The sequence below is a fragment of the Micropterus salmoides genome, unplaced genomic scaffold, assembly GCF_014851395.1.
Source record: "Micropterus salmoides isolate LMB-PRFRI ecotype aquatic unplaced genomic scaffold, ASM1485139v1 Ms_hic_scaffold_730, whole genome shotgun sequence".
In the NCBI taxonomy this organism is placed as follows: domain Eukaryota; kingdom Metazoa; phylum Chordata; class Actinopteri; order Centrarchiformes; family Centrarchidae; genus Micropterus; species Micropterus salmoides.
This window is the reverse complement of record NW_024044494.1, coordinates 1-12,589: the sequence shown is the minus strand read 5'-3', so window position 1 is coordinate 12,589 and position 12,589 is coordinate 1. Positions and strand designations below refer to the sequence as shown.

Sequence of the window (12,589 nt, the reverse complement as noted above, 5' to 3'; positions counted from 1 at the left end):
GCCTGTCTAGTCTTATATATGTGTGTATGTACATATTATGTTCGTAGGGTTTCTTGGCCTGAGTCTTGGGCTAGCCTGCTGCTGTGTGAGGTCACATACCACAGCAGAGTTAGCTGCTACTTTCCTCCCCACAATCCCTTTCTTTCAGGCAGCCAGCGTTAAACTGAGTGACTTTAAGCTGAACTGGATGATCTGGACTTGCGTGCCTGCTGAAAAGACAAAGAGTGACCTGGTTTTTCCTCGACACAAGCGACAGGAGGGCTCGGCCTGGGACACGTGCGTGGGCTTTTACTCTGCATTTTGTGGTTCATTGAATCATTTTAACAATGTATTTCCAAATTTGATAACTGATATGTACTAAATAAAACAATGAGGATATAGTAATGGTCATATCAGAAGTTAGTCCCACTTTAAGAGATTTACATAACACCTAATACTAGTTCAACGCTAATCAGTAAGACAGCTAATGAATACATAGCACCTTTTTGAGGCTCTGTAGGCAGGTTTTGCTTGAGAAATGTTCAGTTGCAGCATCAGACATCATGTTTTCACAGCCCTCTTCATTCTTTTTGGACCCAATAAGAATTACTTTGAACAACAATATTAAAATGCAAAGGCACATACAGAACATTAGGTTTAGCCTGAAGATGGATGCTGTTTGGAACTGAATATATTATTTACATTAAAAAGAACAAACTAATTTGTACTTTGTAGGAATTGTTAAATTGCACTTAATATTTTTTTTTATGAAGGCAGGATTTTTCCTGTAACAGTTTAAGGCAAATACTAAAAAATGCATACTTGCGAGTGTAAAGGCCACTTACTATCGCTAAAGGCCAATGCCTACAAACAGGAACTGCCAAGATATCTTCCTTTCTATGTGTAAGATCTCTAGCATATTTTGTTTGGTCAGAATCTCCTGTCAAGACATTGTGATAATTTGTTTTTATTAAAGCTGAAGCTTCCAGGAAAGGCCTTTAACTGTAATTTCAAAGGTGATCAGAAATAACATTTATCTGATACCACTGCTGATAGGGAAAGTCAGGTGTTAGAAGCTCAAACATAGCTCAATTTCACAAGTCAGTCATTTAAGGTACACATTAAAGGCTGACTGTATGTAATAAAGGTACATAAAGGGGCCCCACCTTTGTTACCTTTAGGCCCAATACACCAAAAAATCTCTCAAGATCCCTGTGTTGCATTATGGGTACTAAAGGCACCAGGTTTTGGCAAAGAATGTGTGGAATTAAAAAAACAGATAATCTGTTTCTGCTGCATCAACTCTGAGTACTCCTTTAAAACCCACGTCCACAGAAAAAGAAGTTTTTATTCCTCCCCTCTTACAGAGTGCTAACCTCCTCTGTGAGCTGATTCTCAAACTTTAGTAGTCTTTATTAAAATGGAGACAATCCCTCTCATTTATACTGTTTATATACATTTGTTTGATATGTTATATTATATATAAGTATACATTTCACTGTGGTGTCTTGCTCAAATGAAAATGCAAAGGCAGACTATGTCTGAATTCTGGATTGAACCTGATGCACTAATTGCCTGGTTGTTCAGAGCTTTCTCCTGCACTGCTACATATTGTTCAGCCGCCTCTTTTGGCTGGCATGTTAGTAGAGTGATAGTAGTTAAATCAACTAAAGTTAGTAGTTGATTTTTGTCTGTAGATGTGATTTTTTTTTGTGTGTGATAAAAACTAAATATAAAAAAAGTATTACAAAGTTCCAGGGTTTAAACTAGTGGTGAATTACAGTAGTTTCTTCTTTTTCATCCCAGCGTACAGTTCAGCCCGTGAGCTGAAACAGAAAGGAACTGAAAACTGCTGAGATTTAAGTACACCTTCTTCTCCAAGCCTGATAACAAAACGTGACCTTCTCCTTCCGAAACAGCTTATTCAGGACGGAACTTTTTTTTTAATCAAGACTCTGCTGAGTCTGACCTGACTTTACAGCAAAACTAAAGCGACTTAGATCACACAGTACAACAGAAAAGGGCAGAGAGTTTGGACTCAGAGGGCAACAATTTAAGGAAAGCTTAGATCTGTTTATTCAAATCCAAAATATAGAAAAATGTAATTGCACATATGTGCATGCATACAATGCATTTAGAAAGTTCCCCCCCTCCCCCGACATTTGTTTTAACATTAAATAACAGCGGATTACAACGGGAAAGAAGCAGACATACTTTAATGTCCAAGTCAAAAGAAACGCCACCACAAATTGAAGTATTTAATCTCTCTACGATGACATACACTGGGGCAGCCAGTTGTTTTAAGTCATATTAAGTAAAATGATTTGCATTTAATCAACGCCTGGCAGCTTTATCTGGAAGTCAAACATTGACTGTAGGAGAAAGATCCACTTGACATCCCTCAGAGAAGAGTAACTGATGATAAAAATGGATCAAATATGGGATAGCTATAATCCTGTGATTCAAAAACCCGACTAGTGATTACCAGCAGGCATGTGGGAGACTGAAATGAAAAACAAGGTTCTTTCGAATCCAATATTGAGTTTTTGGATCATCACACTAAACTCTGTTTGGGGTAAACCAAAGACTGTACATCTGCAAAAACAAACCATCCCCTGCACGAAGTCTGGTGGTGGCACCGTCCTGCCAAGCATTGTGGGCATCCTTCTCTGCAGCAGGAACTGGGAGGCTTGTGTAGGTAGCAAGTAACAGGCGAGGACTGCTTGCACACAAATGCACAGTTGCAATTTTCATTAAAAAATAAAAAAATCAATTGTTGCTCCAAAATTGCAGATGCATTTGGAAGTCTTACAGAGCTCTTGTATGCTTGTGCATGGATCGCAAGTATAGTGTAAGAGAAATGAAAGATCTTATACTTGCATGCTTGCATGTTGCCAATTTGGTGGTAGAGGCCCCAGAACTCAGGGAAATACAGACAATAATGGAGGAAAACATGCTGCAGCCAGCAGCAGAACAATGGGAAGTGGGAAAAGATTTATCTTCCAACAAGACAACAGCCAAAGCTACACAGGATAGGAATGGCTTAGAAACAATACTGTTAATATTCTGGTGTGGCCGAGTCAGAATCCAGACCAGTTTGTGGCAAAAATTGTGATTCACACATCATCCCAATCCAACATAGTTCCAGCTGCTTTACAGAGAAAACATTTGTATTGTTCAAATGTGCAAACTAATACAAACAAGTCCAGACTGACTCAAAGCTGTAACTGCTGCCAAAGGGGCCGATACTCAAGCAATCAATTATTTTCTGTTTTGTATTTCTATAGGGATTTGTTTACACTTGGACACTTCTTTTCTTTCCTGTAAATATCCACTCTGATGCAATGGTGTAAAACAATCCGAGTGTCTGTCTTTGAATATGATCACGAGTCCAATAGGGCTGCGAGCCAGCTGTGGTCAAGTTTCTTCACCCTCCTCAGTTCTCTAACCTGGGCTTTTGACAGAGCGGGGGCTGCAGATTCTGCAACCTGATGTTCCAGTGATTCTAGTCTTGTGGTGCTGGATTCCATTTCCCCCTCCGAGTCCTCTTCCTCTTTCTCACTCTCCATTTCCTCCTCTGCATGTTTCTTTTCCTCTCTGGAGGTCATGAGAACACACATGAAAAAAAAAAGAAATAAAAAACAATTCACATGACTCATATTTCCAAATGATAAACAACAGGTCCACAGGGGAAACACTGCACCGTTTTAGCCAGGACCTTAGGTTGCTGAATCATTCAAAGCCTGACACCCAGCAGTGTTTTGTCAAGTCATGGTGACATTATCAGACACCGAGTGAAGAATATTTATCAATATTAACATATTAGACAGGGCTCTAATAACCACTACCACAGTTCTGTTTGTATCATTATTTAAGAACAAATATTTAGATACTCTACTGACCTGCCGTCTGTCACGGAGATGAGCAGAGACTGTACAAACATGGAGCAGAGGAAAGAGGTGGAGGGTAAGACGTGGGCCGGGGTCTGCAGAAGCTGTCAGGAAAAAAGACAAGAAAAATGACAAAATTACCCCCAAAATCTTGTAAGTCACTAAAATCTATATTTTTGTTTTGAACTTCAATAGCCAGTGTCACATTTCGGTGCCGATGAACCAGCTTAAACACAGAGGACTTTTTTTAATCTTTATTTTAACAAGCAAAACAATTACAAAGACGTCCACTCCTGATAACAATCTACACAGGGCTGAACTACAGACCTCTTTGATAGCTACGGAGCCCTGTGGCAGAGGCGTCCTCTCAGCTGAGACGCTGCTCAGCGTGTCTTGATTTCCCTGTTGCCGGTGTTTCCCCAGCAACAGGTAAAATGGTGTCATGGCGACACTGTCGTCGATCACAAGCTAGAAGGAGGGGGGGAAAAAAAAACAATCACAATGTCAGGAAAAACAGGAAATATGTCACATTAATAATAACGAAAACAAGTCAACAATTAGAGGAGGTGGGACGGAGGTCAATCTCGTTCATGTGTTGCTGTTTCTTTAAATAAGCACAATAACTTGCTCTTCACCATTACCCTGTGTTTATTCCCAAAATAAATATATGCAGCAACAGCTGATCTAGGCATCAGCTTCTAACTTCCAAAGGTTTGGAGTAGCACGCCAAAACTGTTTGAAACCCCTGCCAAGTAGTGGCTGGTGCTCAGGCGTGCTGTGTACCTGTTTGCTGGACGCCATCAGTCTGTCCTCCTCTGCCTTGGTGGTGAATGTCATGAGGTCCTGCAGAGCAGAGTCCACATGAGCCATGCAACAATAGCACACAGAATATGCAACAGGCAAGTATGGAGTTGGTCCTGCAATGTTACTTTTCCCCTGTGGCACTAAAATGACATGATAATGACCATGACATTCAGGTCGCATAAGAAGGTTTAGCTTGAATCCATTTGGTTTGTCTGAATTCAGCCATTTCCTGCTCACTATGAGTTGACGAAGACTTCTTGTGTTCCAATCTTTGTTGTCTATTATAATCACAACATAAAATATTGTGTGATGTTTACCATGTACTGAGTGAGGAAGTACAGTTGTGAGCAGTTGAGCCACTGACTGCTCTCCTCACAGCTCTCCAGCATCTCCTCCCTCGGGGCAAAGACGGCACGAGTCACCTTCCCTGAGCACACGGCCTTATGGGAAAACAGCGGCCGAGGCTCGCTGGGCTTAAACACGAACACTGAACATAGAGAACAGACGACCAGCAAAACATATTAACACGGTTACAAAACAAGAAACATTCTAATTACTCTAATAAATATCAAATTTGTTGAACACATGCAGGTATCTTGGATCAAAAAGCATTTTTGAAGAGTTACTCATGGGTTGGTACAAAGTGTGGAATTATTAGCCATGCTAGCTGCAGGGCTCTCGGGGTGGCAATGTTGAAAATTATTGAATGGATTGCACCGTCATGTGAGCATGTTAATTACCAAGGTATTATTGGAGCGAAACAACTGAGCACCTGTGAGGTGGATTGTGTAGTTGTAGAAAATAGTCACGTGTATCAGTAAATTTGAAGTCACAGAGAAAAATGCTTGCGAGTTGCAAACCTCTCTCTCACAAACACTTGCAGCTTTCAAATGTTCATTGCATGGGCATAAACTCTTCCGCTCACATTTTTGCTTCAGTGACTATGGTGCAAAACACATTTGTGCCATGAAGTCACGGACGCATTTTCTGATGCACCTGTAGAATATTTTCTCACAAATAAATGTTTTATTGGATATCTTTCCAGCACACAGTCATTAACTACAGCAAGTCTGTATGCTGCTCACAAACAACAAGTATTGCACACTCTCACTTTTGCATCATATAGCTCAGTGAAATGTGGAGCAAAAGTCATTTGTGTACCTGTGGAGCCAGAGGCAGGCACTGTTCAGAGATCAGAAAAGCCTTGTGGCCAATCAAAAGAGCTTGTTTGGGCACCAATCTGGATCTATTGTTTTTCCAGTCAAGTTGAGATGAAACCATGCCCAGTTCCATATGATGAAAGCCTCAGCGGTATATGCAGGATTCCTACAAATACCTACACGTTTGTTATTATGTAAACAATACATTCTGACTATGTATGCTATTGCACAATAATCACAGCTAAGTACTGTAGCTCATGCAAATCGTCCTATGAATACTTTTTTATGTATCCTTAACATATTTAAAAATTTAATGTCACAGCCCGCTCTATTTTTCATTTTGCATCGTGTACCTGGAACGCGTGGAGGTCCAGGTTTGAAATTTTAACTGGAAAATTCTGACCTCAAACTATAACTGTGTACATAAGGCAATATTTTCCAAGCTACTGTAGTTGTCATACTGTCAAGGCTTTTGTCATACGGAACTGGGTGTGGTTTCATCTGACCTAGATTGGAAAAACAGACAAGTGCCTAAATGAGCTGCTTTCATTGGCCAAAGGCTTCTCTGATCTCTGAACAGTGCCCGCCTCTGGCGCTACAGGTGCACAAATCACTTTTACCTCCACATTTCATTGAGATACGAGGTGCAAAAGCAAGAGCGTGCAGCTCTGGAGACTCGTAGCAGCAGCTTCAAGCAGCTGCAGTTACTGACATGTGTTGATGCTAGAAAAACATCCAAGAAATGAAAAATGTATCAGTGAGAAAATATTCTAAAGGTGTGTAGCTGTCTTTGCATGAATTCACATACTGATTTGCAGATGTGCGCATGACTTCAAATTTTGTGTGTGAATGTGAACCATATTTGAGGCAGCAATGGAAGCAAAAAATGAGTTTCTTCATTTGTGGGTTGCAGAACAGGATTTGTGCACCTGCAATAAAGAATTTGAGAAGCTAAAAGTGTGGGAGGGAAATCAATTCTACAAGTTTGCAACTCTACAGCATTTTTCTCTGTGACACCGATACATGTGTGACCATTTTCTACAACTACAAATTCCAGTGTCTCAGGTGCTCAAATTACGGCTGTGCCTAAGTACAGCCTCACAGAGCTGCTAGTGTGGCTGTAGACTCTTAGTCTTGTTAAAATATTTATACAGACTCTTTTTTCAATCCACAGCTTAAAGAATGTGGCTCAGACTGTTGAGTTGAAGCACTGAACTTGTGTAGCTGAATGTAATTAGGCTACACTGCAGACTGAAAGTATTTAGGATTCCTTTCTCAAGTCTGATCTTTAGGAATACCTCTGGTCAGTTCTGTCATACATTAATGGTCATTAACCTGTTCAGAAATGGTTGGTGTGGGTTTAAATTTGATTCGCAAAAATGTTTTCCGTGTGCTTTGAGTGATTACAACTAAAAGCTAAAACTCAGATTTGGGCATCCAGTTTAAAGCTTACAGTCTGTGCATCCAGCCTGACAGCAGAAGGCAGCCATGTTCTCAGAGAGGGGGTCAGCCAGCAGCAGGCTGATGTCCATTGAGGTGCTCCACTCCACTGCCAGAGGGGACAGGAGAATGAGCAAGAGGGAGAAACAAGCAACAAGAAAAGTCCAATTATGTTATGAACAAAAAAAAACAGTTGTAACAAATACATTCAGCTGCAAATTTGAATTTTTGACATGTACACTGTACATGCAGCCTTACAGGAGCAGGTGAGGAGGTTCCAGCAGCAGAGAAGGTTTTTGGCAGTGGTTCCCAGCAGATACTTGGAACAGCTAAGTCGTCCAAAACAAAGATCCCTGTTGGAGAGAAAAAAAGTTCCCTTAATTTTCCTGTGGCTACAAAGAATTGTAGTGCACCCCCAACAAACCAGCTCCTCACACCACACATATTTCACAGGATTAGCTTTACTAAGCAGGGTTTGAACCCCCACCAAGACCCAAACACCCAGAAAATGTGTTTCTGGGAGATAAATCAATAAAGGCCACCTTTTCACTCTTCAAAATGCTGCCTTCTACGTATTAGTTAAAGTGAGTCTGTGACATTCCTTTGCAAATTTCTGCATGTAAAGAGTCTGGAGTTGCTGAAGTTGGAGGTCATGCAACTGACCCAGTTCTTCACATACATAGTTAGAAGTTATGTAAGGGGCACCGGGCAGCTGTCAAAACGTCTTCCCATTTTCTTCCTCCAACCTGTGTTAATTCGCACAAATTTCCCTTTCAGTTCCCATATTCAACAGGATACAGCCGCTCATTTCAAGAGGCTTTCTGAGTATGATTGAGTTTTCAAGCTTGGCAGCTGATCGGTTAGGAGTCATTAATTCAGATTTGTTTACATTCGTGTAAGAGAAGACACAAATATCTGCCTGTACGCACTATTTTCCAAGAGACCTTTTCTAGGTTTCAAGGCTGTTAATGCCTTCAAAAACAGTTCAATCTTTATCTCAGCTGGATCCTTCATTTTTAGATAAATTGCAAGTCAGCTCTCTTTGTTTTTCTTGCAAATATGCTAAAGCTGACTCAGTGTTCTGGTCATACATCAGAAAAGTGGTACAGAAACTAGCAAAAGTAGTTATGTGTCTTGAGCAGAGGGGACATCAGCCAACATATATGAGACCTGGCGACGTTGTGAAACTGTTGTGTTCAACTGGCTGATAGGCAGCACTTTCTCCGGTAGTTACTTCCCTTGTTTTTGGTGAGGAACAACCATGTGGACTTCTGCCAGAAAAGGGGGGCTAAGGGGGCCTACACAGCAAACAGCCAGACTCTAAAACAGCTGGTTGCTGAGTGAATCTGTGCATGTGCACTGCGCTTCAACTGACTGCTGTTAGCTGTATGTTCTTTGTTTCTGAATATGAGCCCCTGAGTCTCCAGTCTGCGCTTACTGGGGAAGATGAATACACTGTTTAGTAGAATAGCTCTACAACAAATATTCATTAGTGAAGATACATTAGAGACACTAGGGGTGGGGGAGAAAAAAAAAATCTAAATAAAATCTATTGCTTTTTTAGTCCCCTAGAAAACTTAACAGGACCATATAGAGGACTGAAAAAGTGATATGAACAAACAGAGAAATGCATCTTTTTAGATAAACAGATGTTGACAAGGTTTGACTTTAGGGACCTAATTGGAAGTTGGAAAAAGGTAATAAATTGCAATATATCTCAATATATTTAAAATCGCAATAAAATCGAATCGCAACATAAATATCGTGATATATCGCATCGAAGAGACACACCGTTTGGACTCTACGATCACTTTTGAAACCAGTTTGGATCCTTATAAGCAAATTTTTCTTTCAACAGTCTTTCGCTCTGCAGGAGAAGTTTTTCTTGTGATCACTGGCACTGTGTGCGAAAGCAGTTAAATCTTTATTGTTTTGGTTTCTTTTTCCAATTTACAGAATTAGTGTACCGTCGTGCTTCTTTACGCGTCTGTCAGACACTGAATAAGATATTTGCTGATAAATACTTTTCTTTTGTTTCAGGATATGGTTTTATATTTATGCTGTGTCTTCTTACACAGATGAATGCTTTAATGCTGCTGTCTGACCTTTGTCTACTTTGAACATCGATATGTTGGACACAGATTCTTCAGTAGAAAGAAATGTACTGAGACACAGATCAACAAATTGGAGGTTTTGTTCTTTTCACCGGATTCTCGGACAGTAAGAAAAACACCAGTCTTATTCTTTAAGAAATGCTGTTTACTGCATGGTCTTGTACTGTCAGGTGTTATCTAGTCTACCCTACTGTTTTTTTAAAAACTGAATATTAGGCCTTGGTGTCCCTGCGTCTTTTTTTCCAGTTTGTTCTAATCTTACAACATTAGCTGCTTGGGACACATACCTGAAATATGATACATTAAGTACAGACCAGGTCAAGCCTGTCAAATGCATTACTCTTTAATATTAATACAACCAGCTGGACAGGAAGATGGGTAACTATGATAGAATATAAAGAATCAGACCAAGCATTCAATCATCATTTTCAATACTTAACAGTGCTTCAAACTTTATCAGTTCACTACTGCTGATACTGAAGTATTAACTTTCAGCACCCAGCCCCCTCGGGAATGTGTGGATCTTTGAGTGCATGTTAATGCTCTGACCTAATAGCTCCTGGTGGCTGGGACAGAGTTGTCAGGAGCTCCCAGGAGGCCGGGCTCCACACAGTCACCACCTCCTGAAAGCTGACGGCCAACAGAGAACCATCGGCTGAGAAACAGCAGCACTCAGGCGCCAGGCCGTGATAGGTTCCGACAAAATCACACGACCAGGAAGGACCTTCACCTTCTGGCACGTTCAGGAGGAAGGAGAGAGGGAGACAGACACAGAGGGTGTTGGATTAGTGAGAAATACAGCCTCATTTGGCTCAAATCTAACATTCAACTTGATGTGTTGTGAAGCCAAAATGTTAGAGGCTGCCAACAACCAAGGCTCCACTCCTACTGATGTCTCCCTGGCTAAAAAAGTGCTGAATCATGGCTGTACAAGGCATCTGTATGGTACTGATGGTATGAGGCCATTATGATATGGATGTTTTAAAAAGAATTTTAACTAAAATGTTACACATTTTCTACTCCAATAGGTAATTTGGCCTGTTTGTTGCATATTATTAAAGATAATATATAAACCCAACTTACAGTTCATTTCTCAAGTATTTATTATACATACTATACATTATATATACCTTGTGTTTTTTTATTGCGATCAAGTGATTGATAAGAGATAGAAAATGTACATTATTTCTTTCCAATTATACAGTGTGTGCAGTGATGTTTTGAAGGGTGCATTTTTCTATTGAAATCTATTCTTTTCTAACATTGTGCTCCGATGTTGGAAAAAGAGCCTGAATGTCTGCGGTTAAAGACAGATTTCCAAAGCAGCTTCAGTCACAGGTTTACTACTCGTGTCTGAGTATCACACAGCACGATGCATGCTCTTAGGTGAGCATTCATTTGTGAAGAACACCAAGTTCTAAAACAATAAACTGAACATGCACACTACAGGACAGAAAAGCCTACAACTACAGAAAAAGACAGCTCAAATTAGAAGAGCAAAGTAAATATTACCACATGTCAACAGATCAGCCAAACTCCTTTTGGTTGAATGGGCTGTCAAAAAATGAGCTAGACTGGTTACCCTCTGTGTGGCCTGGTGCGGCCAGCTGCCAGGCTTTGAAGTGTCCGTCCTTGCTGGTGGAGACCAGCATGGTGGTCTGGCTGTCGGTGGCGTGGCAAAAGCACATGGCTGTAATCCGGGCCTCGTGTGGGGCCGAGATGGTTGTGTTCAGCACAAAACTGCAGGTGATACAGTAAGAGCGTTACAGGGTTGTGGTTGAGGAATAAGAAGAAAAAGATCTTTAAAGTTCAGGTCTGTACCTTTGTGTTTGTTCATCAAATAACCAGAGTTTCAAATTAAGCTCCAGCTCAGCAGCTTTCTGTTTTCTTTCTTCCACTGTTGCCAGCCAGTTGCCAGAGGCATCGAAGGCCGCCTTGACCACCTCAAACTGCTCCAGGCCCGACTCATGAATGTACTCCTGCTGTACTATGTCCAGCTGTGGAAACACAGATGGTGATAGATGTCAGAAATTAATTATTAAGGCTTATTCACACCTTGGTGTTGATGAGTGTTATTAAGTGAGCCTGTGGATCAGAACAGATTTGTGTTTGAACCTGTCTTCTGTTTATAATTTAAATAGGTTTTCTCCAAGTACTCATAAGCATATTTATGCTCATGTTTCAGGTGCAATAGCACATTCTGTAAATAAAAGCCTTGAAAAGGGATCCACAAACTTACTTGCTCTGACTTATGTGTGATATCTTATAAAGCATAGTGCTTACGTTGTACAGCAGTTTGTCTCTCAGGAGGGAGTAAAACTGCAGGTGGCCTGGTTTCCCATTAAGCACCAGGGATTTGCTGCGTGGATCCACCATCAAGTCTGTCCTGACACTTTCTCCTGCACCAGGACAAAAAAAACAAACAAAAAAAAAGCAATAGAGTTGATAATCAATTCCTTCCTTTTCTTGGACAGTAACGTTGCAGATTCAAACCTTGTTTTTTCTCTTTTAAATATGTCATATGAAGACTTGTTGTGCGGGACAGAGAGCATGCAGCTCTGCCTACTGATACAGAATGATGCAACCACAAAATCAACCTGCTGGGACACTGGTATAAAAACACAAGTTATAAATATAAAACAAGGTTTTTCTGGCTAAATATGACACAAGAGACTTGCTAAAAGTCATTCCCTTTTCATTTTGACACCACGTGCCAACAAAGCCCTCTGAATTGATCTAAATTATCACTGTATGCAGCCTGATTAAAAAGGGCTCACCAGGGGTTTGATTGATCTCTTTTCTTTATGTCTTTGAACACAGCATTGTGGTAGTCCAGAGTCAAATTTTGTCACTTGCAAATTAAATATTTTAATTATTTTTTTCCCCACAACATTGCAATCTCACAGTGCTTGGTGACCGATTTCTTTGTTAAGTTAAAAATATTGGTACAGATTAGAAGCTTCTATAAAAAGGCAAGATCTTCCTCGGAAGCTAAATTGTTCTCCAAGAATTGCCACGGTTATTTATGACATATATGTTTATCATTTATGAGCCCACACTGCATGTTTATGACCAGTGTACGTGCTGTTGTACTCACCTTTGACCAGGCCTTGAATGACAGCTGACACTTTAACACAGCTCTGGATGATCGTGACCTCTAAAACAAGAAGAGACAGCAATCAGTTAGCACAGCATTCCTTTC

The 12,589-nt window shown here is 40.5% G+C and overlaps 1 protein-coding gene across 2 annotated transcripts; it reads right to left on the bottom strand.

Annotated features, from left to right (window-relative positions):
* Window positions 1–2,031: 2,031 nt before the first annotated feature.
* On the bottom strand, window positions 2,032–12,544 carry LOC119892856 (WD repeat-containing protein 75-like; the record flags this gene model as incomplete). Of its 2 annotated transcripts, none has more annotated exon segments than XM_038704869.1 (12): window positions 2,032–3,576; window positions 3,882–3,973; window positions 4,197–4,337; window positions 4,653–4,712; window positions 4,991–5,160; window positions 7,287–7,382; window positions 7,532–7,626; window positions 9,937–10,120; window positions 10,970–11,127; window positions 11,209–11,384; window positions 11,671–11,786; window positions 12,485–12,544. In XM_038704869.1, coding segments are annotated over 12 exon segments (1,562 nt in total), but the record flags the coding sequence as incomplete, so codon positions are not given.
* Window positions 12,545–12,589: the final 45 nt, after the last annotated feature.